Source organism: Sesamum indicum, linkage group LG5 (genome assembly GCF_026168435.1).
Source record: "Sesamum indicum cultivar Baizhima isolate 11 linkage group LG5, ASM2616843v1, whole genome shotgun sequence".
Classification (NCBI taxonomy): domain Eukaryota; kingdom Viridiplantae; phylum Streptophyta; class Magnoliopsida; order Lamiales; family Pedaliaceae; genus Sesamum; species Sesamum indicum.
Window position 1 is genome coordinate 1,472,535 of NC_142661.1, and position 25,873 is coordinate 1,498,407.

The 25,873-nt window shown below is 35.6% G+C and overlaps 2 protein-coding genes across 3 annotated transcripts; one reads left to right on the forward strand and one right to left on the reverse strand.

The window, feature by feature from the left end:
• The first annotated feature begins 34 nt into the window (after nt 1-34).
• On the forward strand, nt 35-12,616 carry LOC105162857 (flavonol 3-O-glucosyltransferase F3GT2). 2 transcript variants are annotated; one of them, XM_011081011.3, is made up of 2 exons: nt 35-1,406; nt 11,526-12,616. In XM_011081011.3, the coding sequence occupies exons 1-2, from the start codon at nt 917-919 to the stop codon at nt 12,401-12,403; spliced, it is 1,368 nt and encodes a 455-aa protein (XP_011079313.1). In that variant the 5' UTR covers nt 35-916; the 3' UTR covers nt 12,404-12,616. The 2 variants fall into 2 exon arrangements, 1 of the variants encoding a protein (XP_011079313.1); XR_016065594.1 differs by lacking the exon at nt 11,526-12,616 and adding an exon at nt 3,215-3,651 and having other exon boundaries at nt 1,266-1,406.
• Nucleotides 12,617-14,459: 1,843 nt separating this feature from the next.
• On the reverse strand, nt 14,460-16,330 carry LOC105162954 (transcription factor MYB36). The gene is made up of 4 exons (XM_011081134.3): nt 16,224-16,330; nt 15,916-16,098; nt 15,676-15,805; nt 14,460-15,374 (listed from the first exon to the last, which is right to left on the reverse strand). The coding sequence occupies exons 2-4, from the start codon at nt 16,049-16,051 to the stop codon at nt 14,606-14,608; spliced, it is 1,035 nt and encodes a 344-aa protein (XP_011079436.1). The 5' UTR covers nt 16,052-16,098; nt 16,224-16,330; the 3' UTR covers nt 14,460-14,605.
• Between the last annotated feature and the right edge of the window lie 9,543 nt (nt 16,331-25,873).

A 25,873-nucleotide genomic window follows, 5' to 3' on the forward strand; every position in this document is an offset into this window, starting at 1 on the left:
ATTTGTATACTAGATATGAATCTATTATTACTATGGTATTAATGAATTAAGATGAATATATAGTTAATTATTTGATATTTTATGCCTATACTGAATTTAAAGAATTTGTTCCATTCATAAATAAATGAAATAAATTAAGCTATACATACATATGCGTATGTGTGTTTACGATAAATATGACTGGTTAAATTGTGAGCTAATTTTAAAAATTTTATACATGTATCGTATACATATTAAATAGAATAGAAGATAAAATAAAATTTAGAGTAGAAAATTTAGTTCAAATTTTGACCACCAACTTGTAATAAATACATTGGAATGCCTTAGTAAGCGTCGAGGTATTACAGCAATATTGACGAAAAAGTATTATTTTAGTCCGCTAAATATGTTTAATTTTAATTTTAGTCCGATAACTATGTCCATCTTTATTTAGATCCAATAACTTACGAAATTGCTTACTTTTAGTCCTATGGCAGATTTTCGAACAATTTTACCCCTATGAGTGCATATGGACTAAACTGCCTTTCAAAAATTGCATAGGGGTAAAATTGTCCGAAAATCTGTCAAAAGACTAAAATTTCTTAAGTTACTGGACCTAAACAAAAATGGACATAATTATCGGACTAAATTTAAAATTAGGCATACTTAGCGGACTAAAATATCACTTTTCCCGCAACATTGATATTAGCAATCAAACTTGCTCATATTTAGGTATATATAAATTTTTCCATTCTATATTTCCTAGTCTTCGATTGCCAACGTTGTAGGCAAAAATCAACCTACAATTCTCTCCATCCCTCTCCCCTTTCTACAAATAGCAAGAAACAAAGATGGTCGTTGAACCGTATAATGCATATCGAGTGAAAAAACACCAACATCAATATAGACTCTCATTTGATCATAACCGGGGCCAAACATGTCCGCACAAAAAAACACGCCCCATGTGGTCGCCTTTGCATTCCCGTTTGGCTCCCACCCGACGCCTCTCCTCCACCTCATCCAACGGCTGGCCACGGCCTCACCCGGCACCCATTTTTCCTACTTCAACACAACGAGATCCAACCAGAGGGTTTTGTCAAAGGCGAACCTGCATGTCTATAACAACGTAAAAGCTTACGATGTGGATGACGGGGCGCCCGATGGCCACGTCTTCTCGGGCAATCCCATGGAGGCCATTGAGATGTTCATCAAAGCCACACCAGAGAATTTCAGGAAACGTTTGGAAGACGTCGTGGGAGAGACGGGAATGAAGGCGACGTGCCTGTTGACGGACGCTTTCTTGTGGTTTTCGGTGGAGATGGCGGAGGAAATGGGGATCCCTTGGGTGGCGTTTTGGACTTCAGGTCCTACGCCCGTTTCTCTTCATATGTACACCGATTTGATCCATAGCAAATTCAAGGAAAATGGTGAGTGGTTTTTGGTGATTGACATCGTCTAATTATTATTTCGAATATATACTCTGCAGATAAAATCAAAATTCAATAAGTTATATCAGAAGTACTGATTAATCTATCATATGATTAGCTCAACTCAATTCATACAGAAAATATCTCGGATTCATTTTGTTCGAGATATCAAGTAGTTTAGAATAAATCTGATTGGATTGAATCATTACATAATAAATATAATAGGTTAAATTGTATTTACTTTTCTATGTGTTAGGGAATATCATTTTAAGAATCGTAGTTACATGGCTATCAATTAAACATTCATAATTCATTAATTTTGTGCAATTTCAAGGCTACGCCCATAGAATTTCTCTAACACTATTGAAGTTGCTGGCTTGGATGAAATTAGAACTTTTTAAATTGAAATTTTGTTGATTAAGCCACGTAAAATGATTATATTGCATTTTGTGCCCTTTATGTTAGGAGGATGGCATTTTAAAGATTTTATTTACAAGATTGACAATTAAATATCTTTGTAATTCATTAATTTTGTGTCCCCTAGAAAAAATCATTAATTCTGTATAATTTTAGGATTCTTTATTTATTACATGTCATCAGCTTATTATGTGTATTAGTTCACTTGGTGAATGGCTTGTACGTATAATGTCTATTTGACTTAATATAGTAGTACATTATAAAAAAACGAAAAAGAAAAAAAAGTGGGATTTGGGATGAATTTAGAAACGATTTCTTTTTTCCCTTTAGAACGGATTGATGGAATTAATTTGAATCAAATTTTGGAACAATTCACCTTTCATCCTTTTAGACGGCTTATAGATATTTAGGAACAAATAATAAAGGACTTTTCCAATTTGGCACTACCACTGTAACACATTGTTGGTGATCGTTCCTAATATTGAATTTGTGTAAAAAAAAAAAGTTTCTTTTTTTTAGTTGGAATGGATTGGATGACATTTGAAAATGTTATATTATCTATTTCGGGGTTACTTTTGGAGCGGTCTTTGTAGTACTCATGCCTGACTTTAGAACTTTTTTTTTTTGTATTTGTGATATATTTAGGAACGGTAATTGGAATAGTTTGTTTGTTAGTCTTTGCAATAGTATTAGGCACAGTCAAATTTTTATTTGGAATAGTCTTCTATAATTGTTTTAGGAATGATCAATCTTATTTAGGAATACGTATTTAAAACTGTTTTAGCAAAGGTATTAGGAATTGTTAATCTTATTTAGGAATACATATTTAAAACTGTTTTAGCAATGGTTTTAGGAACGGTCAATCTTATTTAGGAATACGTATTTAAAATTATATTAGTAATAGTATTAAGAACGGTCATTCTTATTTAAGAACGATCAATCTTATTTAGGAACACATATTTAAACTGTTTTAGCAATAGCATTAGGAACAATCAATACTATTTAGGAATATTTATTTAGAACTGTTTAAGAATGGTATTAGGAACTGCCATTTGTTTACATTTGTAACATTTTATTTACAATTACTAAAATCGTTCCTAATTTTTATGTTATAATAAAAATTTTATAAATTAATTACTATAAAATAAATTATAAAAAAATAATTTAATTAATATAATAAATTTTAATAAACAATTTAATTTATATATTTTGATAAATAATTAAACTAATTAATAAAATTTTAATTAATTATATAAAAATAAATAATTGAATAAATATGAAATAATAAAAAGTAACAAACATTATGAAACATGAATAATTAAAAAAAATATTATTCGATTACAAAAATTTGAAAAAAAAAAAAAGAACCTAATCATGTGACGGTCCCGCAGTTAAGGAGCTGATCTGCATCTCCCTCATCATGGCCATCATGTTGACCATCTTCATCTCGAGCCGGCCGATGCGGTCCTCCATGGAGGTCATGGAGGTAGCGATGTCGGTGGGGTAGCGATGGTGATGTGTAGGTTCGGCTGAAGAAGTGGGCCTTTGAACCAAGGCCGAGTATACCGTCCTTATTCTTGCCTCCAACTGCATCCAACCACATCTGCTGCTCGGTCATCGCCACCAAAGCCTCTTAATTGTCGTGGGTATGGTGGTCATTAGTCGTAGGCTTCTCTATCAGCTTCTAGAACGTCTCTTGCAAAATAAGCAAAATTATTAGTATCTTTAACCAAGAATTATTTAAAAGAGATAATATTAGTAAGGTACTTACTGCTACCTCAGCTGCCCTCAGCCCACTCCAGTCTCCCTCCTCCTTCTTCTTGTAGCATCTAGCAAACAACTCCATCTGTTTGAGTGGCCGACCAAGCTCTACTTCCTGTAGAAGAATAAAACAGTTAACATAATATGTATAAAATAATGATAAACATATAAAAGTATTGTTATGTACTTACCAACTTCCTCTTGTGCATGCCAATAGAGGAAGATCCCCCGCAGTACACAATCGAGGACACCATGGGGTTCGTCGCTCGATTCGTCTTATTCTTCGAGGACTCCTGGTGGAAGTCTTCCCGGCCCAATACGCCTGGAGCTAGAGCCATACGTCATTGTCCAGTCAAAGTGGCTTCACTAGGCTCGATTGGCGATGGAGAATGTCTTCCGGATGTACTTTTCGGTCCACATGTGGAAGACTCGAAACATGGACTCATTGTCACAATCCCACGAGTAGGTCATCTACAATAAGAAAATTAAACAAAACATTAGTAAAGTTCATTAAACAATTTAGATTATAAGATAATACAAAATTAATTTGAATTATATTACCTTCATCTCTCGAACCAGAAATATTGGTGGGGAAAGTGTCCTCGCACTACCACATTGATGCGCTCATAGAAGTGGCGATCAGATTTGAAAGCACATATTAATTAGTTTTTGTTAAGATAAAATAATACTAAAAAATATTCACAAAAAAATTTACCTCGCATCATCGCGGCTGATATATTGGCGCGCTGATGGTGGTGGTGGAGCAACAACTACTGTGGCATACTGTTGTCCGGCCTCCTCAACTGCCGGTGGCACACCAGATGGTCCAGCATCATCTGGAGTCTGTGGGAGGCTGACGGTCTGACCGTATCAGATGGTTGGGTTGGTCAAAATACTATTTTCCTAGCCTAAGAAGCATCAGATGGTGCTGCGGGAAGTGGCGGGCCACGACCACTTGGTACAGGAGGCGTACACCACTAGACATAATCTATCCATATTATAGTAAATATTAGTTTTTGTAATTGTTGAAAAGATTGCCCTAATTCAATAATTTATGTTGAATTTATAATTATTGTACTCATTAATTATTTAAATATATATGGACATAGTTTCTTTGTGCACATATACAAAGATGTCAACCATTGTTTTTAGCTTCTTTAACATATCACATGAACTTTTTATTAAATACTACTCAAGTTTAGCCATTTTTTTCTACCAACATTGTCTTTTTTTGACAAATAAAAATGAATAAACCTGACTAATTCTACAGGAAAAAATTCACTTGATGGGCTAAAGAAGCTTAAAACATGCTTGATCCATCTGTACATAGGTACAAAGAAACTATACATTTTTAATGACTCTTATTGGAAATATTAGCCTAAGATTGTGATTATTGACATAATTATGTAAATAATGTTATTATTAAGAATATTAGTCTAATTTTGTGATTGTTGACATTATTATGCTAATAATATTATTATTGGGAATATTAAGATAATGCTGTGATTATTGACATTATTATGTAAATAATATTACTATTGCAAATATTAGCCTAAATTTTTTTATTATTGACATTATTATGTAAATAATATTATTATTGCAAATATTGATCTAATTTTGTGATTATTGACATTATGTAAATAACATTATTATTGAGAATGTTAGCCTAAATTTTGTGATTATTGATATTATTATATAAATAAATTATTATTGGGAATACTAGCCTAATTTTGGGGTTATTGGCATTATTATGTAAATAACATTATCATTTGAAATATTAGCTTAAAGGTTATGATTATTGACATTGTTACGTAAATAATCTTATTATTGGAAATTGTAACCTAATTTTATTATTGTTGACATTATTATGTAAATAATAATATTAATGAAAAACCACAAGAGTTATATGAATTACACAACTATACAATAATTTATACAACATGATACAATACACAATAATTGCATAAATTACACAATAGGGCGAATGGCGGAGGCAGTGAAGAAGGCGAACAGTAACCTGACGAGGAAAGAGAGAAACAGAATGAGGGAGAGAGTGGGGAAGAAACAAAAAAAATCTGCAAAGTGTCCAATATGTATAAAATTTTGGAACGGTCACTTTTAAAAAAATCGTTCCAAAGACCATTCCTAACTAATAGAACGATGTTGTTTTATGTGCTATGGATTAGTGTTCCTTGCACATCAATTTGGCACGGTAGTTTAATGATTTAAGTGTTCCTAAATCCGTGCTAAAACAACCTAAACGACGACGTTTTATTTGCAGACAGTCATTCAGTCCACTTTATCTCTTTTCATGTTAGGGTACACCGTGTAGTAGACTTTACTGCTTATTGCGCCAGGATGAACAGTTCGTTCTTCTGGTATACTTTCTTGAAGTTTATATCAACGAGGTGATAATGATGATGTACCTTCATACCTCTCACTGGATTGACCCAACGAAACCTAAACAGAATGATCTGCATGTTTGGAATAAGTGATAATCTAACTAAATTATCTCTTCGAGAATCACATAGAAGTCAATGTCTGTGTCTGTATACAATGAGCTTTTGACACACAACCTACAGTTCATAGTAGACTTGCCTATGCTATGAAGTTCAGTGTGAAAATTATAACCATTTACAAAATAATACAGGAATGTTCTGACCTCAACTGTAGGACCCCAATAATACAACTTCAGAAACTCGTTGTCCGTGTAACTCAATTTAGATTTTACATGTGTTGCACATATTAGAGAAATCATATATTGAAAAATTACAATCGTAGCACAACTCAAAAGACATAATTGAAAAGACACAACTTACACGATATTTGAATCAATTCTTGAATTTAGTAGCTACTAGCTCAATAATTGCGGTCCTCTGAATGGTGGTGCTCGTAAATTTCATTCAAAAAGGACCTGTTCACATACGTATTAATACATAGGTTAAAGTCCAAAATAACAATGTGAATAAACTATATTGGTATCTTTACACTTGTAGTATGGCTTGATTACTTCACAGCTGGTCAATATGTACATCTCGATTATGTAGCGTTCTGATCAATTGAGCCATCTTTTCTTTGATGCACCACTATCTCGGCCACGGTAGTTGAAAATAGACAGTTGGATACGAGTTTCGCTCATATAGAGCTCGTCATTTCTATGTGGCCTATTCAGTTTGCAAAGAATATGCAGCTCAAAGTGAATAAACCGATTTCTTCTATAAGGTAAGCCTCTACAATTGACACCTTGACATGTGCTTTGTTTTTTACCTTCATTTTTAACTCTCGAAGAAATCTAATAACTGAATATTTATAAGAAACCAAATGACACTAGAACTATTTCAAAAAACTAAAATAACCCATGTACTAACCTCTCAAATGGATACATCCTCCTGTATTGCAAAAGCCCTCCTATAGGCGCTTCATAATTCGGGTCGGGTACCCGACATGTCGGGTTGGAAAAAAATGAACCCGAACCGGAACCCGACTGAGTCGGATACCCGACAAATCGGGTACCCGTCGGGTTCGGGTACCCGACAGTCGGGTTCAGGTTTTGTCAGCTTCAAAAAATGAATTTTTCAAAATAAACTTCATTCACTAAAGTAAATCCATGTAAGTCTAAAATGTAACTTATGAACACAAATACTTAAAACTTTACATAAATACCCAAAAAAAGAGTTCAGTCACATCCATAACCCGACAGTCGGGTTCAGGTTTTGTCAGCTTCAAAAAATGAATTTTTCAAAATAAACTTCATTCACTAAAGTAAATCCATGTAAGTCTAAAATGTAACTTATGAACACAAATACTTAAAACTTTACATAAATACCCAAAAAAAAGAGTTCAGTCACATCCATAAATTATCAGATATTTTTTAAAATTATTTCAGTAACAACAATAAAGCTAAGGCCTCCTAAATCGTAATGCCTACAGACTGAAAAAGCAATCAGCTCATATCACATTTTCATCCTCGAGTCCTCGACTTGTCAAGCATTAAACATACAAAGTGGAAAAACTATTAGAGAAAGTCAAATAAATTAAAAATGTAACATTACACAATAAGGTTCTACCGTTCTATTACCTTGTCAAAAATTAGAGTTTTGACTTTTGAGATATATGTTAAAATTATGCTAAAAATTAACTAGTTACTTCTCTCATAACTAGTTCATATGCTAGACATATGCTAAAATCAGAATTTTGAGAAATATTAGCAATGAAGAAGAGTTAAAATCAGAGTTCTCAGAATTCACTACGAATTATGTCAATAGAAGCAATAATATTCAACTATCCATAGCAGCTAAACTAGATGCAAAATCAACAGAAGCTTACATTAACTACTATACCATATCATCGATTAATAATAATTTGCAAAAAAGACACTGTAAAACAACTGGTTCTCAAGCTAGTTAAATTTGAATTGCATCCAAATCATGTTGAACAAAACATAAGATTCTACATCAACAGAGAGTTCTAAGGCAAAACTGAAGACTCAAACAATAGAAACACACAAGTTAATGCAGTAGACAGTAGCAGACAGTGATTAGGTTGAAGAACAATGAAGAAAAGCCCACATCTTTAAAACCATGATCAAAATCAACCAAACCTCAAAAAATCTTGATTACATCAATGATCGACTGTAGAACCCCAAAATTCAGAGCCAAACACAACTAAAACTAAAACCCACATAAAACCCAATACACATAATCAAGAAAATCAACCAATCAATCAAGAAACAAAAAATGGATCATAAACAAAAAGAGCCCAAAGTAAATCAATAAATAGCGTGGAATTTTGAGCAAAGATTGAGTTTTTATTGATTGCCAATCTCACCTTAGAGCTCAAATACAGCAGCAACGGCAGCAACAACGACAGTAGCAACTAGCAAGGAAGTAGAAACGGGTAGCAGCAGCTAGAACTAGAAGGGTTTTCTGAGATTCTTTGGCAGCAACAACGGCAGTAGCAGCTAGCAAGGAAGTAGAAACGGGTAGCAGCGGCTAAAACTAGAAGGGTTTCTGAGATTCTTTTGCTTGGAATACCCGATCTCTCAATTGTACCCCTTTTTGCCCTTCTCTCAATCGGGTACCCAATCGGATTTTTCGGGTGGTGATTGAATATCCGAAATCAAACGATTGGACATAGTTGGGTTTCGGGTTACCCGAAATCGTAAAAAAATCCGAGAAACTCGATCCATTTAGCCTTTAGCCGATCGGGTCGGGTCGGGATCCGAAAAACCCGACCCGTTCGCCCACCCCTACTTCATATGGCAAGTAAACAATTAGATGCTCCAGTGAGTTGAAGAAAAAGCTGGCAGAAATATTTTCTCAAGGTTGCACAAGATGGTTGCGACATTAGCTTCCAATTCTTGTACCTTATTTACATCTAGCGTCGTCAAACATAAAATTTGGAATAAAAGGCTTACCTCTGTCAAAGCACTCCACATAGGTTTAGGAAGATTTCACGGAAAGCTATCAGGATCAACTTTTGCATGAATACGTGACAATCATGGCTTTTCATGTCGTGTAGCCTCAATCTCCTTCATGTTGACACAACTAGTCAAATTAGATGTGTAACCATCAAGAAACTTAAGATGACTAATCCATTCACATATCCTCCTCTTCTGCTCCTTGGCAGGGTATATACAGCTTTGGGCATCACATTCGGCTTTTCGTCTACCCCAAGCTCTAGTTTGTACATATGATCTTTAGGTCATTCCATGCATTCAGATTATCCATCGTCTTTTTCTTTATATCCATCACAGTATTGAATATATTGTCAAACACATTCTTCTTAATGTGCATGTCAAGATTTTGTCATATCAAATGCGTCGACCAGTACACGAGCACCTAGAAGATACTTTTCTTCGTCCACTTATGCTTGCTATCATACCCGTCTGGGAGTGACAACGGTACTTCAACCCTAGGACTAAACTCTTCAACCCAATCGTGAATTTGTTTTCCCATCAATCATGATCGTGCAACCTTTCTTTCTACTCTATTCTTAGTGAATACTTTCATCAGGAACATATACTCAAAATTCATGTATATTCCTGGTGGGAGATTGTACGGCGTAAGTATAACAAGCCAACATGAGTACGAACGACCGTAGTGCCCATGCAGTGCAAACCCATCTGCACACAAACTCAATATAACATTACGAGTCTGTTGCAAAATCAGGATATATCCGGTCAAAATGTCTCCATAGCTCTACATCAAATGGATGACACATGGATCCCTCCTACGTCTGATGGTTGGCATGCAACATCATTTCGCTCCCTGGTCAGCTTGTACCTAACTTCTCCACAAAACTTGTAGTAGTCTAAATCAATGTCGTTCTTCCAATACAATATGCAACCATTATTACATGCATCACTTTTCTCAACAGGTAAATCCAGGACTCTTATCAACTTCTTCGTACTATTGTAATCCATGGGGAAGGTGTGGTCGTGGGTCAATATATGATCAGCTTATTGGGATATTTCGATCATATATATGCTGAGAAATATGGCCCTCGGCCTTGATATTCACCAACTCAGCAACAGTTTTCAATTGAGATTGGGTGCAACTATTCCACAATGGTTGCTTGGTAACATGCACTATATCATGAAATTGATCTGTCAGCCTAAACACATAATTATTGGGGCCCCCATTATAATATGAATTAGGCCCGGCAATCGATAGGACATGACCTCATACCATCATGAAGCACACTATCCTGGTTATAATTAGAATACCAAAAAGTTGGCCCGGTGGCATCCAAAACTATCTTTTGCTCCTAATCCAGTTGCGTCCCCCAGTGTATACTAGTACTCTCCTCCTCATGAGAAACGGAAGTTTGCTCCTCCTGCAAAAGGACCACAGTGACAACCTCAAAATACTCCCACACACTCTCCTCGCCATAAGAAGTCCAATTATAATACTTCGACATAAAATCTTTCATATACAAGTCAAAATTTATCTCATCCGGGGTTTTAAAAACTTCATTTTTGCACTTTCGACAAGAAAAATTAATGTTCTCACCGTCCATATATGCATGTTGAGACTTGGCCCATTCTATAAATGTAGCAACACCATCCTCAAACTCCGGAGTAAAACCCACCCTACTCGGCAGGTTCATCTCATACATTCATCTCCTCAACTACCTTAACATGATGAGTTCTACACACACACACACACACACACATATATATATATATATTATAATATTAAATTTAATTGATAAAATTATAACAAATATAATCAATTAACAAATAATGGGTTAAAGTTGTTACTTGATCAAAATAACTTTAAATATTAACGAAAATTCGAGAGATATTGACGAACAAGAGTATAAAAATATTAGTGGAATAGTGAAAGATAAAAAAATCAAGAGAGATTGAGGAAATAGAGAGAAAAATAAGAAGAATGGAAGAAGATACTGAAATTAAATGGAAAGAAAAGAATATATATATAGAAAAAATTGGAACGTGCTTTGGAATGGGTACTGGACCACTTACTTAGCCGTTAAAAAGTAACTGTTATTTTACAATTTACAGTGGTCATTGGACCGGACTTAGGAACGATTTTTTGTCTTTTGAATTATAGTCGTTGTACTTTATTTAGAAAAGTTTTAGTAATATAATATTAATAAAATAACAAAACTGTTCCTATTTGTACCGATTTTTGGGATGTCATTGTACACATTCTGTCTTAAATAAACTCATACTTATGAACGATTTTTTGTATAATTGCTTAAGTGCGTACTCAAAATCATTTTAAATTATACCTCATTTTAAAATATATTTACTAACTATCATACGGGATTTAATCACATATAGGATGTGAAGTGAAATTTAATCAAATATAATATATTTGTCTTTTAATTGATTAAATCCTGTTGGAATTTTCGATAATGCTAACTTGAATGTATTTCTGGTATATCAATAAATTGACTATCATAATGGTGCAGGCAATACAAAAGATCAGGACCAGACACTTGATTTTCTTCCAGGAATGTCAGCTATACGTGTCAGTGATTTACCCCAAGAACTGCTGCATTTAGACAGGCCATTTTCCCGCCTCCTATACGACATGTCACTCGCACTACCGCGCGCCGCCGCTCTTGTGCTCAACTCTTTCGCCGGAATCGAACCCATCATAGAAGATGATCTCAAATTGAAACTTCAGAAAGTTCTCAACGTCGGCCCTTTTTCTTCCCTGACATCACCAACGCCGCCTAGCGACGACCAAGGCGGCTGCCTATCCTGGCTGAGCAACCAGGCCCCCGCCTCCGTAGCCTACCTCAGCTTCGGCACAATGCTGACGCCGCCGCCACCGGAGCTGGTGGCTCTGGCGGAGGCCCTAGAAGAAAAACAGATTCCATATCTTTGGTCATTCAGAGATAATTCGAAGAGGCATTTATTAGAAGGATTCTCAGAACGAACCAAATCTACAGGAAAAATCGTGCAGTGGGCTCCTCAGCTGCAAGTCTTGGCGCATTCTTCCGTCGGTGTTTTCATCACTCATTGTGGGTGGAACTCAGTGATGGAGAGCATCACGGGCCGCGTGCCCATGATTTGCCGGCCATTTTTCGGCGATCAGATGATAAACAGGCGGCTGGTGGAGGACGTATGGGGAATCGGAGTGGGCGTGGAGGGCGGCGCATTCACGAAATCTGGTACGGTAGCAGCTTTGGATCTTGTTCTGACTAAAGAAGGGAAGAAAATGAGGGAGCATATTGGGAAACTCGGAGAATCTGCTTCCAGGGCGGTTGCTGAAAATGGAAGCTCCACTGAAAATTTTAAGTCCTTGGTAGGTATAGTGGTTTCTTCTCATTCAGTGTCATAATTTGCTATAATCAGGACGAAGTTCGGATAGCCTAAATTTTGATAAATTCTATGTTATGGATAGAATAAAATTAGAAGAGATATTTTGTCTAGTGGAGAAATTCTAGAGAAGTCTTAGGTACATTACAGCACATTTTACAAGGTTTTTATAGGTCCTGTAATGAGTATATGCAATTTTCATGTTTTGTATTTTAGTGCTTTGGTCTTTTATGTTTCTAGGTTAGTAAATATGTCTTGTTTTTTTTAAATTTTTGCAGTTTTAATTTTTTAGTCGGCAGGAGTTTGTAAATGTTTGCAGGAAAACAATGTGCATGTGCTTTTTTATGGCTTTTTGTTCCTAATAATTAATTTAATGAATTAAAATCACAAAAAATTAAACTTTACAGAATCTATTTACTATTCTAAAAAGATAAACTAAAATGCTAAAATACAAAAGATACATGATGAAATTTACTTTCGTTCTAATAGAATTTGGCCAATGGGAACAAAAGCACCAAATTATTTTTAAAAAATAAAAGAAGAAGAAGAAGAAGCACGTGCAGTGTATATTTATGGTAATATTTGCAAGTTCCGACAATTGAATTAAGGACCAAAATCACAAAAAATTAAAAAAGTACAGGACATTTGTTATTCTAGAAAGATAAATGAATAAAACATTAAAACGCAAAACATGCAAGATGAAATTTGCATATAATCTAGTCATGTAAATATTAGATTCAATGTTTAATATATTGAACAACTTATAATTATCGTATACACAAAACACTGAATCTGATATGAATTTATAAATAAGTCAAATTGAGGACAATTTCAGTCCATTGATGATTTTTCAGCCCAAATTATCAATTTGTTATTATAGGATGAAATTGCCAATTTAATTTCAATAAGATAAAAATTGCCACCCCATTTATGTACAAAACAGAAATTGTAATTTTTCCATGTAAATTGTGATAAACTTACATTTTCTTTGAAAGGAAAGCGATAAACTATTATTTTTTATTAAATTGATTACTAAGCATCAATATTATATATTTATATATATAATAACTATCGATAATTATAACAATTGTATATCAATCATCAATAATAAATATTATATCTAATTAATTAATAATTACTATTAAAATAATATAACATATCAAACGTTAGTGAATTTCAAACTTACAAATTTATAGTGATGAACTTCAAATTTATTAATATAGTTAGGCCTGTTAACAAAATTCTATTTGTTGTGTGATCCTTTTTATATCACACGTCAAGCTTGGGTAACAACTTAAACGATTCCGTGTTTAGGTGGATGTCAATTCTCATTCATAAACAGCGACCCGTTCTGTTCACTTACGGGCTTATTGATGTCAATTCCCTGACACGCAGAGACGGTGCCTCAGGAGTCGGAACATCGACAGGCCACTGGCATGGCTTTGGGCTGGATCTTAGTGTTTATTAAATCTAAAAAATAATATTATTGGACTTAAATTAACAAGGCTTGCCTAATGCACGATTCAAGAAAACCTCCAATATATAATCAACCCCTTGGAGCTATTTTCGAGTTTTGACGAATTTAGTACTGACCATCTTATATTTTGTATTTTTTGGTAAATTTAGTCTTGTTTAATTTGATTTTAATTTTAATGATCTATAGTTGCAAGACCAAAAATTATATCTACTCTAGTGTGAAGATGACCAAAATTGTAAACACGCGACTAAATTTATTAAATAAAGGATCAAATGTGAGATGTTTAGAATTAAATTCATCAAAAAACAACTAAATATTTAATGGGGTAAGTTATGGGATAAAATATGCTAAGAACCTATAGTTACAGGATAAAAATGTAATTTCGCCTTAATAAATTTATTATGACAAATTTGAAATTCATAATTTCAACTTGGAAAATGCTGGTCCGGACCTACTCTACCAAATTTGAACGAATCATATTGTAATTAGTTTCATACACTTGTTATGTGACCAATCATATAATAAGTATATGACACTTATTTTGTAATTAATTTAGTTATACGAAACCTGATTTAGACAAGAATTTTCTATATCAACTTCATAAGTAAAAGCATTGGCAAGATCATGACATAACATTATTCACACAATTTACAACACCAGCAATCTCTTCTGCATCAATTCTCCCTTTTTTATGAAGCAAAACAAATTGAACTCCTACTGATCCTCACACCTATATTTCCTCTTTTCTCACTGCATACTGTATCCTATACCATAATCTTGATACATTTCATCAGATTGGGGAAGCATAGTTGCCGAATCCCACGATCTTGACGATGTCGAATTATTCACACCGAATTCATCAGCCCACCATCCAAGATTGTCCTTTGTTCCATCCATCCCCTTGAAGCAATCAAATTCAGCAACCTGGTTCCCTGTCTGGATGAAACTGGAAGGCCTGTGATCAGTCAGCAAATCGTCAAGTTCAGCTTGAGTAAAACCTGATCCCGCCGGCTGCATTAACCCCGTGTTTTGTCCCATGATGTTTGATTGATCTGGAACGTGGGTTTCAGTGTTCAATGGAAACGAGGTCCCCGACGATGAGAGACAATTGATAGAGTCTGCAACCTCGTCCGTTTTTGAAACAGGTTGAGGGCTGACGGGGTTTTGGTGCATCAGGATGCTTTGATTTTCATTCAGACAATGAAGGGTTTGGATCATCTTCTGTTGCAAGGGGTTCAGTTTAGGCCAAAGTGCTGGATTAGTGTAAACTGACAGAGGATTTTGAAGGGTCTGAAGCTGCATGTGGAGCTGGAGCCTCTCCAGAGCTGAATTGCTCAGGTTCTGCAAATCGTCGACGTCTCCGCTTGCATCCTTGGGTTCAAGGCCTGGAATCGAGGCCCGATTCATGTTGGATTGTTTGCGCCTGCCGAGCAGTTTTTTCTTCAGCCTCGTGTTCCAGTAGTTCTTGATGTCATTATCTGTTCTTCCAGGCAGCTGGGCCGCGATTATAGACCACCTACAGCATAATTTGAACAAGATCATCAGAACCCATGTGTTTCAGAAAGAAACAAGAAGAAAACATTAACACAAACAAAATTAAAACCCTCTGAAGTATTCTTGATTCTCAGTCATTAACATAAAACAATAAGAAAAACCCTAGAAATTAAGAAATATTTGATTCTTGATCAGGAACATGTGAGTTCTCAAACAAAAGCATGATAGACAATGGCAAAAGGACAAGAAATTTCCTGCTTCGATGCTCTTGTTTGTGTGTGTTTGTGTGTGTAAGTGAGAGAGAGAGAGAGAGAGAGAGAAACCTGCTGCCTATACTGATATAGAGGTTGCAAATAATGTTATCTTCTTCCTCAGTAAATCCACCATGCTTGATATTAGGCCTCAGATAATTCAGCCATCTCAGCCTGCAACTTTTCCCACATCTCTTAAGCCCTGTTAACAATCATTTCAATCATACAAATCAACACAGAGAATTCAAACTATATATCTGACATATATATATACATATAGAAACCGAGATGATTATATATAAATATATGTACCAATCTTCTGAGGAAGAGCAATCCAATTGCCACCAGTTCCATACTTCTCAATATAAGCTTTGAGTTTTGCATCTTCTTCAGGAGACCATGGTCCCTTCTTCACGTTGGCTTTGTCACAGCACGGTGCTCTTCCCATTTCTTCTATTTCTTTAATTTCCCTTCTGAATTAATTCTCCAACCAAACTGAAACAGATCATACAAACTTTTTTGTTGTTGATTTCTCTGAGGAAAAATGTCAGCAGGGAAGACTTGAATTTATAGGTGGGAAGATGATGATGTGATACTTAAAAGAACCAAAAAAGTCATACCTGATACCACCACCACCACCCTTCTACCTAGGGTTTCTGCATTAGCTCTCTCTCTCTCTCTCTCCTCTCTCTCTCCCTCTCTCTCTTGTAATACATTTGGATTAGTTCAGTCATAATATTTAATTTGAATGTTGATTATTGTACATAGAACCTGACAAAGAACTTCACAAAATTTTCTTGCAAGTACATATTATTAAATTCATCTGCTTTTTGGGGGTTTGAAATATATATATATATATATATATATAATTAATTAATTAATTTAGGTGTGTGGAGGAAATGGAACAGCAGAAAACCGAGAAAGAAGCATCTATATCCTCTCTTTTTGTCGCCAGCTTCTTTGAAATGTTCGATTATTGGGGCATTTAAGTCTTTGTAAATTTAACTGCACCCAATTAAATTGAAAAGTTTTAATTATAAGAGCAAATAATGTACTAACAATCAGAAGTTCAAGAATCCATATATAAATTTAATTCATATGATAGATATTTAAAAAAAAAAAAAGTATGTATTTTGTACTAACTTTTGTGTACGATGAAATTTTGTAAATTTTTATGGGAAAGTGAAATTTATTTGTAATTTTATAATTGGGGAAAATATAATGAACCCTATGTGATATGAGAAATTAGTAGAAAAAACAATCTATATAAAAAAAATAGCAAATTACCCTCTATGTTTTGAAAAAAAAAAAAAAGCAAATTACTCCCCTCTCTTAACTATCGACAGGGGGTAATTTGCTTCATTTTTTGGAACACATGAGGATAATTTGCTAATTCTTATTTCACATGAGAGTATTTGCTTATTTCACATAACACAGAAGGTAAATTGCATTCAACCATTTTGTATGTATAAGATCATAATTTCAAATGAATGGTTTCATGCTGCAATATATTTGATCAAAGATTTGTAATGAAATTTTATTATAAATTGATAAAAAGTACTCTTAACTATTCCTATATATATACCTATAAAAAAGAATATATTAGATATTAGATGTAATTATTAAATAATTTTTCTTTCTAATAATTTAATTTTTTTATGATTATGCTGATGGTCATCAACTCAATGGTATCAAAGCCAGACTAATTAAGGGTAAAATATTTTTTTAATCCCATAAAACAAGAGCAGAATTCTTTTTGGTACCACAATATGGTACATGTTGCTTTTAATCTCATAAAACTTATAATCACGCCTTTTGTATCCCAAAAAGTCATGTGCGTTGTGGTTTACACTTTTTGGGACTAAAAAGGCATAATTTTGAGTTTTGTAAAACTAAAAACGTCACTCAGCATAGTTGTAGTATCAAAAAACTTTCTACCTGTTGGATTATCTCTTCTCAGCAATCTCTCATGCAACAGCAGCGAAGCACTTACAGCACAGCAAGAACAGCAGATTTCTAGCGAAGGAGATGATGTTGCTCTCTTGGATACTGGCTGAAGATTGTCGCATTACAGAAACACGACTTTCTCATAATGCTATTAAAATTGCTGAGTCATTTATTCGTAGCTTTATTGGGCCAGCTCATCACTTAGTTTGTTAGGTGGTTAGCTGACAACTATCCTATTTGGTTTGTATATATATGTGACTGGGTTCGTCTTCTCCATATGAAAAACAGAGTGATGTATAGACTTTTTTCTACAGAAATAGAGAGCTTCATTTCCTCTCTAATGGCTTCTGTTTTGTATGCATCATTTAATTCAAAAATCAATATGGTATCAGAGCTTTCTACGTGAAGGTCTCTGGGATTAGTATTGCTCATTGTACGCATGGATGAGCTATGGCTGATTTGAGCTCCAACAATGGAACACTTGCAGATCAATTGGAGCGAGAGGCACTTTACATACATCCTTCAGAAAATTCGAGCTTGACGCTCTCTTCTTCTCCGCTAGATGGAACGAACTTCCTATCATGGAGTCGTTCCGCTCATGTGGCACTTGGAATCAAAATGAAGCTAGGCTTCATTGATGGAACATTCCCTAGACTAGTAGCAGGATCAGTGTTTTTTGAGCAATGGTGATGAGTAGACTTGATGGTTACGTCATGGATCTAGAACTCCTTATCTAGAGATATAGTTGAGTCCTTTATATTTGTGGCCTCATCTCGTGAGCTTTGGCTTGAAATACAGAACAGGTAGGGGAGGAGCAACGGTACGATGATCTATCAGATTCAACGTGAGATCTCTTCTATTTCACAGCCTGATTTGTCCTTAACAGCTTATGTCAATAAATTGAAAAAATACTGGAATGAACTACTATGCTTAGCTCCTAATCCAAAGTGTACTTGTGGAGGGTGCACATGTGGGGTGAATAAGGCAATTGAGGAAAAAACTGAGCACGTTCAACTAATGTAGTTTCTCATGGGTCTCCATGAGAGTTTCGACAGTGAGAGAAGTCAAGTTTTGATGCAGGATCTCCTGCCGAATCTGGAGCGAGCATTTTCTATGGTTTACACAATTGAGAAACAGAAACAAATTCATGTTGAGATGAGTGATGCTCCTCGACATATGGCATATCAGCTCGCAGGAGTACAAAAGAGTTGGAGGAGACAGATTTCAAAACAGAAAGAACCGTATGTGGATAAACGCAGTTTAGTTTGCTCACATTGCCATAAGGCCGGGCATACGGCTGAGACTTGCTTTCAGGTGCACGGGGTACCAGACTGGTATAAAGCTTTGAATGAAAAGAAGAAGAAGGTGGTGAACTCAAAATCATTTGCTACAACAACAACAATTGTTGAGAAGCAGATTTCCACAGAAAATGGTAGTGTTGCAAAGATGACAGAGTTGATGGCGGACTTAATTAAAATGATGCAGAGAAGGAGCTCAACCACTGATCCTATCACCAATTATTCCAACTTTGCCTGCCATGATGCGGTTGAATTTGTAGGTAATGCCTCTGGACCCTCAGTGATCGATTTGGACTGTTGGATAATAGACACTGGAGCAACGAACCATATATGCTCAAATCTTGAACTTTTTCAATCTTTCACTTCACCAACACAACCCAAAATCATCCAACTTCCTGATGGTTCTCACAAAAAAACCACCTATGTTGGCAATGTCTGTTTAAATGATCACATTGTCCTCACTCAAGTGCTTTACCTTCCTTCTTTTTCGGTCAATTTACTCTCTGTCAGTCAATTGTGTCGCAACACTTCTTTAGCTTTTCAATTCACTAATTCCAACTATTTCTTGTAGGACCTAGTGAATAAAATGAACCTACTTGAAGGAACTATCTGCAGAAATTTGTATGTAGTTAGGCAGATGATTCATAATTCTGTTTGTTCTACCTCTGTACGCTGCGATAGTAAATCTTGTCCTAAGGAAATTCACTGTAATGAGCAAATTTGGCACCACAGATTGGGGCATATACCTTTGACAGTAATGAAACATATCCCTTTCCTTAACTCTTCTGTTACTAATCTTGATTCTCATTATGAGGTGTGTCACAAAGCTAAACAAACTAGAATTTCATTTCCTTCCAATGAGTCGCATACTGCAGCTCCTTTTGATCTTCACACCTGGACCTCTGGGGTCCCTATACTACTTATACCATCTCAAATTGCAATTACATATTGACCATCCTTGATGATCACTCTCGTTCATTATGGACCTACCTTTTAAGACATAAATCTCAAGTTGCATCTACTCTTAAAAATTTTCTGTTCATGGTTAGAACCCAGTTTTCCAGAGACGTCAAGGTAATTAGGACGGACAATGGCTCCAAGTTTTTGAATAAGGATGTCAAAACTTGTGTCGTGATTTAGGGATCATTCATCAGACCTCGTGTACATATACTCCCCAGCAAAATGGTCGAGTTGAACGTACACAGGCAACTTTTAGATGTAGCTAGAGCTTGATTATTTCAAGCTTCTTTGGCTCTAAGTTTTGGGGGGATTCCATTCTTACGGCTACTTATTTGATTAATAGGATCTCTTCCAAAACTCTTCATTGGAAGACGCCTATAGACCTATTAACAGGCACTATACCTTCATATCATCATCTTGGTGTTTTTGGCAGCCTATGTTATGCTACCAATATCGATCCTCATAGGTCTAAGTTCCACCCTAGAGGTGTAAAATGCATCCTTCTTGGTTATCCCATGACATAGAAGGGGTACAAACTTTTTGATTTAGACAATAGTTGCATTCTCTTTTCCAAGATGTTCATTTTCATGAATATCTATTTCCCTTTTCAGAATCTGCTTCTTTGAATTCTCCTGCACCTTGCCCTCTCCCTGTGGTGCCCTTTTCAACTGACATAGGTGTTCCCTCACACATTGATCCTCCTAACCCAGATTGTTCCACTCTGCCTACTCCATCTCCTACTACAGTCCAACCTGCAGCCACACCTTAGACGGTCTACTAGAGTTTATCGTCCACCTGCTTGGTTACGTGATTTTGTTTGCTTCACCACTAACCCTGTTTCATTACAAGCTAGCAGTCCCGCGTATATGTCGTTTGTTGCTTCCTTGTCCATCTTGCAGGAGCCCAAAAACTTCTCTGAGGCATTCCAACATGAGGAGTGGAGAGAGGCTATGACTACAGAGTTGCAGGCCTTAGAGGCTAATCATACTTGGAAGATATCTCCTTCGCCACCGGGCAAGAGCACGATTGGATGCAAGTGGGTCTTCAAAATGAAACTCCGTGTTAATGGTTCTGTGGATAGGTACAAAGCACGCTTGGTGGCTAAGGGTTTCAATCAAGTCGAGGGCATCGATTATATAGATAGTTTCTCGCCTGTGGCCAAGTCAGTCACTGTGCGCCTATTTCTTACCATTGCAGCCGCTCAGGCTTGGCCTATTCAACAATTGGATGTCAACAACGCGTTTCTCCACGAGTACATTGACGAAGATATATACATGATGCCTCCTGAAGGTTATGAAATTGCTCCTAACATGGTATGTAAACTGCAGCGTTCTTTGTACGGCCTTAAGTCGGCTTCGCGATAGTGGAATGTGGAGTTTACATTAAAGCCCGTTGCTTTTGGTTTTACCCAGTCGCCTCATGATTACTGTTTATTCACCAAGCCTTCTCCTTCAAGCCAAGGCCCCATGGATTTGTTGATATACGTTGACAATATCCTAATCAGTGGACCTTCTCTTGATGATATTGTTGCGATTAAGGATTATCTTCACCAACTCTTTACCATTAAAGACATCGGAGACGCACGATACTTTCTTGGGCTTGAAATTACACGGAGTTCTTTGGGTCTCTATGTCGCACAAACCAAGTATGTGCTTGATATTGTGCAAGACACTGGTTTGGTTAAAGCTAAACCTGCTTCTAATCTGTTTCCCTCGGGTTTAAAGTTGGCAGCTGGATTTGATTCTCCTATCACTTGCCCAGATTCTTATGGTCGACTGGTTGGTAGATTGCAATTTGGGCTTCACACGGCCTGATATTTCTTACCCCGTGCAGCAGCTTAGTCAGTTTGTGAATCGACCTTGTGCCTCTCACTGGAAGGCTGCTATGCACATTGTCAGGTACCTTAAGGGATGTCCATCTAAGGGACTTTATTTCCAGCAGATTACTCTTTTGCTCTCCGTGCCTACTGCGACGCAGACTGGGTTTCGTGTCTTGATTCCAGACGTTCTCTAACTGGCTATTGCGTTTTCCTTGGCGGCGCATTGGTGTCTTGAAAAACTAAGAAGCAGTCCACGGTTTCACGATCTACTGCTAAGTCGGAGTATCGGAGCTTAGCCTCCATGGTCTGTGAGCTCCGTTGGATATCCTATGTTCTTTCCAATTTCAATATTCCTCTGTCTCTTCCGATTGATATGTTCTGTGACAATAAGGCCGCCTTGCACATCCTCGCCAACCCCGTGTTTCACGAATGGACAAAGCATATTGAGCTGGATTGTCACCTTGTCCGGGATGCCTACAAGGATGGCTTCATCTCCCCTTCTTTTGTTCCAAGCTCTCTCCAGTTGGTTGATGTATTCACTAAATCTTTGCCTCTGAAGACCTTCCTGTCGTTAATGTCCAAGTTGGGTCTGATTTCTTTCGAACCCAGTCCCACTTGTGGCAGCTGTTGGATTATCTCTTCTCCAGCAGTCTCACACGCAACAGCAGCAGAAGCACTTACAGTAACAGCAAGAACAACATATTTCGGGCGAAGGAGATGATGTTGCTCTCTTGGATACTGGCTGAAGATTATCACATTACAGAAACACGTTTCTCGTAATGCTATTAAAATTGCTGAGTCATTTATTCGTAGCTTTATTGGGCCAGCTCATCACTTAGTTTGTTAGGTGGTTAGCTGACAGTTATCCTATTTGGCTTGTATATATATGTGACTCGGTTCGTCTTCTCCATATAAAAAACAGAGTGATGTATAGACTTTTTTCTACAGAAATAGAGAGCTTCATTTCCTCTCCAATGGCTTCTGTTTTGTATGAATCATTTGATTCAAAAATCAACACTACCCATCTTTTATAGGATTAAAAAAATATTTTACCAGACTAATTAAATAAGAAATCTTGCAATGAATCTCATCCCTTCCTATTCATAAAAAAGATATGGAGGTTCAAGGGTTGACACGAAAAGAATAAGGTTTGAGAGCTAAGCCATATTTACTGTCCTATATATTAGAAATGTGACAATTTAAGGATGGCGGTTATATGAATAGCAAATTATAACCATAATTTAATATTTATTAGTAATTAGTAGACTCATATCACCGAAGTTTGAAACTTTGCAGGAAATTGCTGATGTGGACGAAATTAGAATTTTTACTAGCAAATCATCCAATCAGCCCCCTAGCTACGTAACTGATGACCAAATTCATTTTACGCCCTGTATGTTAGGGGATGGTATTTTTTTTTTTTTGGTTTTTCAAGAGAAATTCGATATTTACAAAGCCATTACGATACGAAACTAAGAAGACCAACCTAGCTAAAAGCCATCAACAAGCAACCTAAACTACCCTGACAAAAGCAGCCTAAATGCCCGGGATATGAGTGTCAATGCTTCCTCCCCATAGCCCCCAAAACATCGTGCATTGCAGTTAGCTCGCAACAACCAACACAAAATTCAATTAGCATCCACACCATCAAAAGTTGCGCGGCTGAAGTCCTCCCATCGTAGCCCGTTGCGAAGAGTAGCGAAAACACCCTCAGTTTCGGCGGTATCGAAGGTGGGGGGCGAACCAGATGGAATGAGCACAGTCGAGGGATCTAGGATCAAGCACAATTCGAACCGTCCTGCCATCCCACAAACCACCGCATCCCTATTGCTAGCAAAGTCCTAGCCGACGCAATAGACTGTCAAGTGTAAGAGCCTCCTCCTCTCCCTACCACCTCGAAGAAAGATGCCTCTAGGAAGTATCGAGCACGTAACACTTTGTGCAGCAGACTGTTCGAATTGTAACCACCCGACACGCCTGCTTGCACAGAAGCACCCAATTAAAAAAAAAAAAAAAATTTTTTGCTAGAAATTTTACTAGAAAAATATTTTTTACTAATTTTATTTTTAGGGGAGTGGTGTTTCAAATATTTTATAAAGACTATTTATGAAGTTTTGCAATATTAAATCCTTTCTAATTATAGCAAAGAAATATTTCTAATGCCAATTTTGAAATTAATCACAAAATCTTAAAATTCTTACCCCTTTGCTATATTTGTTGCTCATAACCAACAAATTAACTCTCTTTTTTAATTTTCTAACTATTCATAATTTCATGTACTGATTTTTCATAATTATAACAATTCAATATTTTGGTTTTGTAATAAAACTTATCAGCAAATGCATTGATAAAATTAGGTACTATTGAGGTACTCGCAGCAAAATTAAATTTTCGTAACAAAAATGACTAAAATTTTAGGGAGGTAGATGTAAATATTCAATAAATATTTGTAGATCAAATCGCTGTATTTATCAGTTTAATGATATTAATATAATACATAATCAACATTCTTATTAAAAAAAAATAAAAAGGCTTGAAAAAAATTATGGGTATGTACACAATTTGCACATGACATCATTCACAATTTTGTGTTTTGCTTTTCACCTTTATTGATTTATTCAAGCTGGAACTTTCTTCGTAGATGAAGCCTTAATCTATATCCTTCTTGTTTCCAAAATTTCCATATTAATCTCTTAATTAATAATTAAAATATTGGCATAGCGTTTGAACATTCATATTACATGCTGCCAGTTGTTCAAAGCCAAAACATAAATTTCTGCAAAAACAAGCTATCTGATGTCAGGATATTTTGATCAAGAAGTTGCTTTCGACATTTCGCATGGCTAAAAAACAGGCACATTACATTAATTTACTCAAAAAGCATGTTCAAAAGCCAAACTGTTAACTTTTACTATTCATCTTCTAGTAATTCAGACCAAAGAATAATACAGATTTTCCACCCTGTTGCACAAACTCGTTTGAATCTTTCAATTACAACAGAATACATCAGGAAATTTCGATGAAAAAGAGGTTTATATATAATTCATTTGCTTTCATGTATCTAGCTAGCTATTTCACAATGCATGTAATTAATTAAAATATGGGAAAATCGTGTTTTGGTCCCATATGTTAGGGCTTTATTCAGTTTAGTCGCATTTTTTATAATTTTTTCACATTACATCCTATAAGTTGAGAATTTTCTCAATTTTAGTCCTCACGTGAATTTTTTGTCCAATAATTAATGAAAGTTGTACGGAAATGCACTTGAGACTGTTAAAGGCTTTCTTAATTATTCAACCAAAAATGCACGTGGGGACTAACATTGATTGAAGGAAAAATGCATTTTTTGTGTCTTTCACTACAAAACATAATATCATTAGCAACAACATAATTTCTTTGCAATTTTAGTGGAATTCATTGCTAATTTACGAACAATGTGAAAAAAATTGTAATAAATAAGATTAAATTAAAACATGACATAACATATGTGAGACCAAAAAATAGGATTTTTCCTTCAAAAATCTGGTCTGTCTAAACCTAACTAGCTAATTTCACGCCATAAAAAGTCCGATTCAAATGGTAAGGTTGATTTTATACATTAATAATAAGATTGTGGGACGTTTGAATGGTATGAGCGCAAAATAGGGTCAAATGCAAGTAAATTTATGTAGATTAGCAATGAAAATCCCATTTACTAATTATCTGGACGCTAATTTTTTGTTTGTTGCTATTAAATAATTTATTATAGTGTAAGTAGTCGTGTTGGCACAATTTGTGTAGTTGCTTTAAGACACCCTAAAAGCCAACAACTTGGGCAGGGTCTGAAATGTTTTAATTTATACCAATTAGAACTCGGACAAGAATTATACAGATTAAAATACACAAAAGCTACTTAGAAAACAATTCACAAAATTCAAAAAGGCGACGGAACCCCATCAATTGGTGGAAATTACAAGCGGAAAACTATGAAAAATTTCAAAAAGTTGGGAATATAATAATAATGTCCAAATTGACTCAGATATTCAGAAAAACATGCTTCTGCTTGTCTTTCTCTCAAGGTTAGAATCTCTCTCTCTCCATTGACACTCCCAATTTCCTTACATCATCGGAGAAGACCACTTCCTCTTAGTTTTTTAAGGAGAGCTGGTGAGCAGAATTATTGTTTCTTGATAACAAGATAAGCTTTGTTCATATCTTGACACCATATGTCATAAAGATTTGTATCAAGAAATTAATGCCATGTTCA

Bases quoted from the DNA above. Each gene is read 5' to 3' on its own strand.
- LOC105162857 (XM_011081011.3), top strand. From the start codon at position 917: ATGTCCGCACAAAAAAACACGCCCCATGTGGTCGCCTTTGCATTCCCG. The intron at 1,407-11,525 runs GTGAGTGGTTTT...ATAATGGTGCAG, and splicing joins TAGCAAATTCAAGGAAAATG to GCAATACAAAAGATCAGGAC.
- LOC105162954 (XM_011081134.3), bottom strand. From the start codon at position 16,051: ATGGGAAGAGCACCGTGCTGTGACAAAGCCAACGTGAAGAAGGGACCA. The intron at 15,806-15,915 runs GTACATATATTT...GATTGTTAACAG, and splicing joins TGCTCTTCCTCAGAAGATTG to GGCTTAAGAGATGTGGGAAA. The intron at 15,375-15,675 runs GTTTCTCTCTCT...ATTATGCTGTAG, and splicing joins TATATCAGTATAGGCAGCAG to GTGGTCTATAATCGCGGCCC.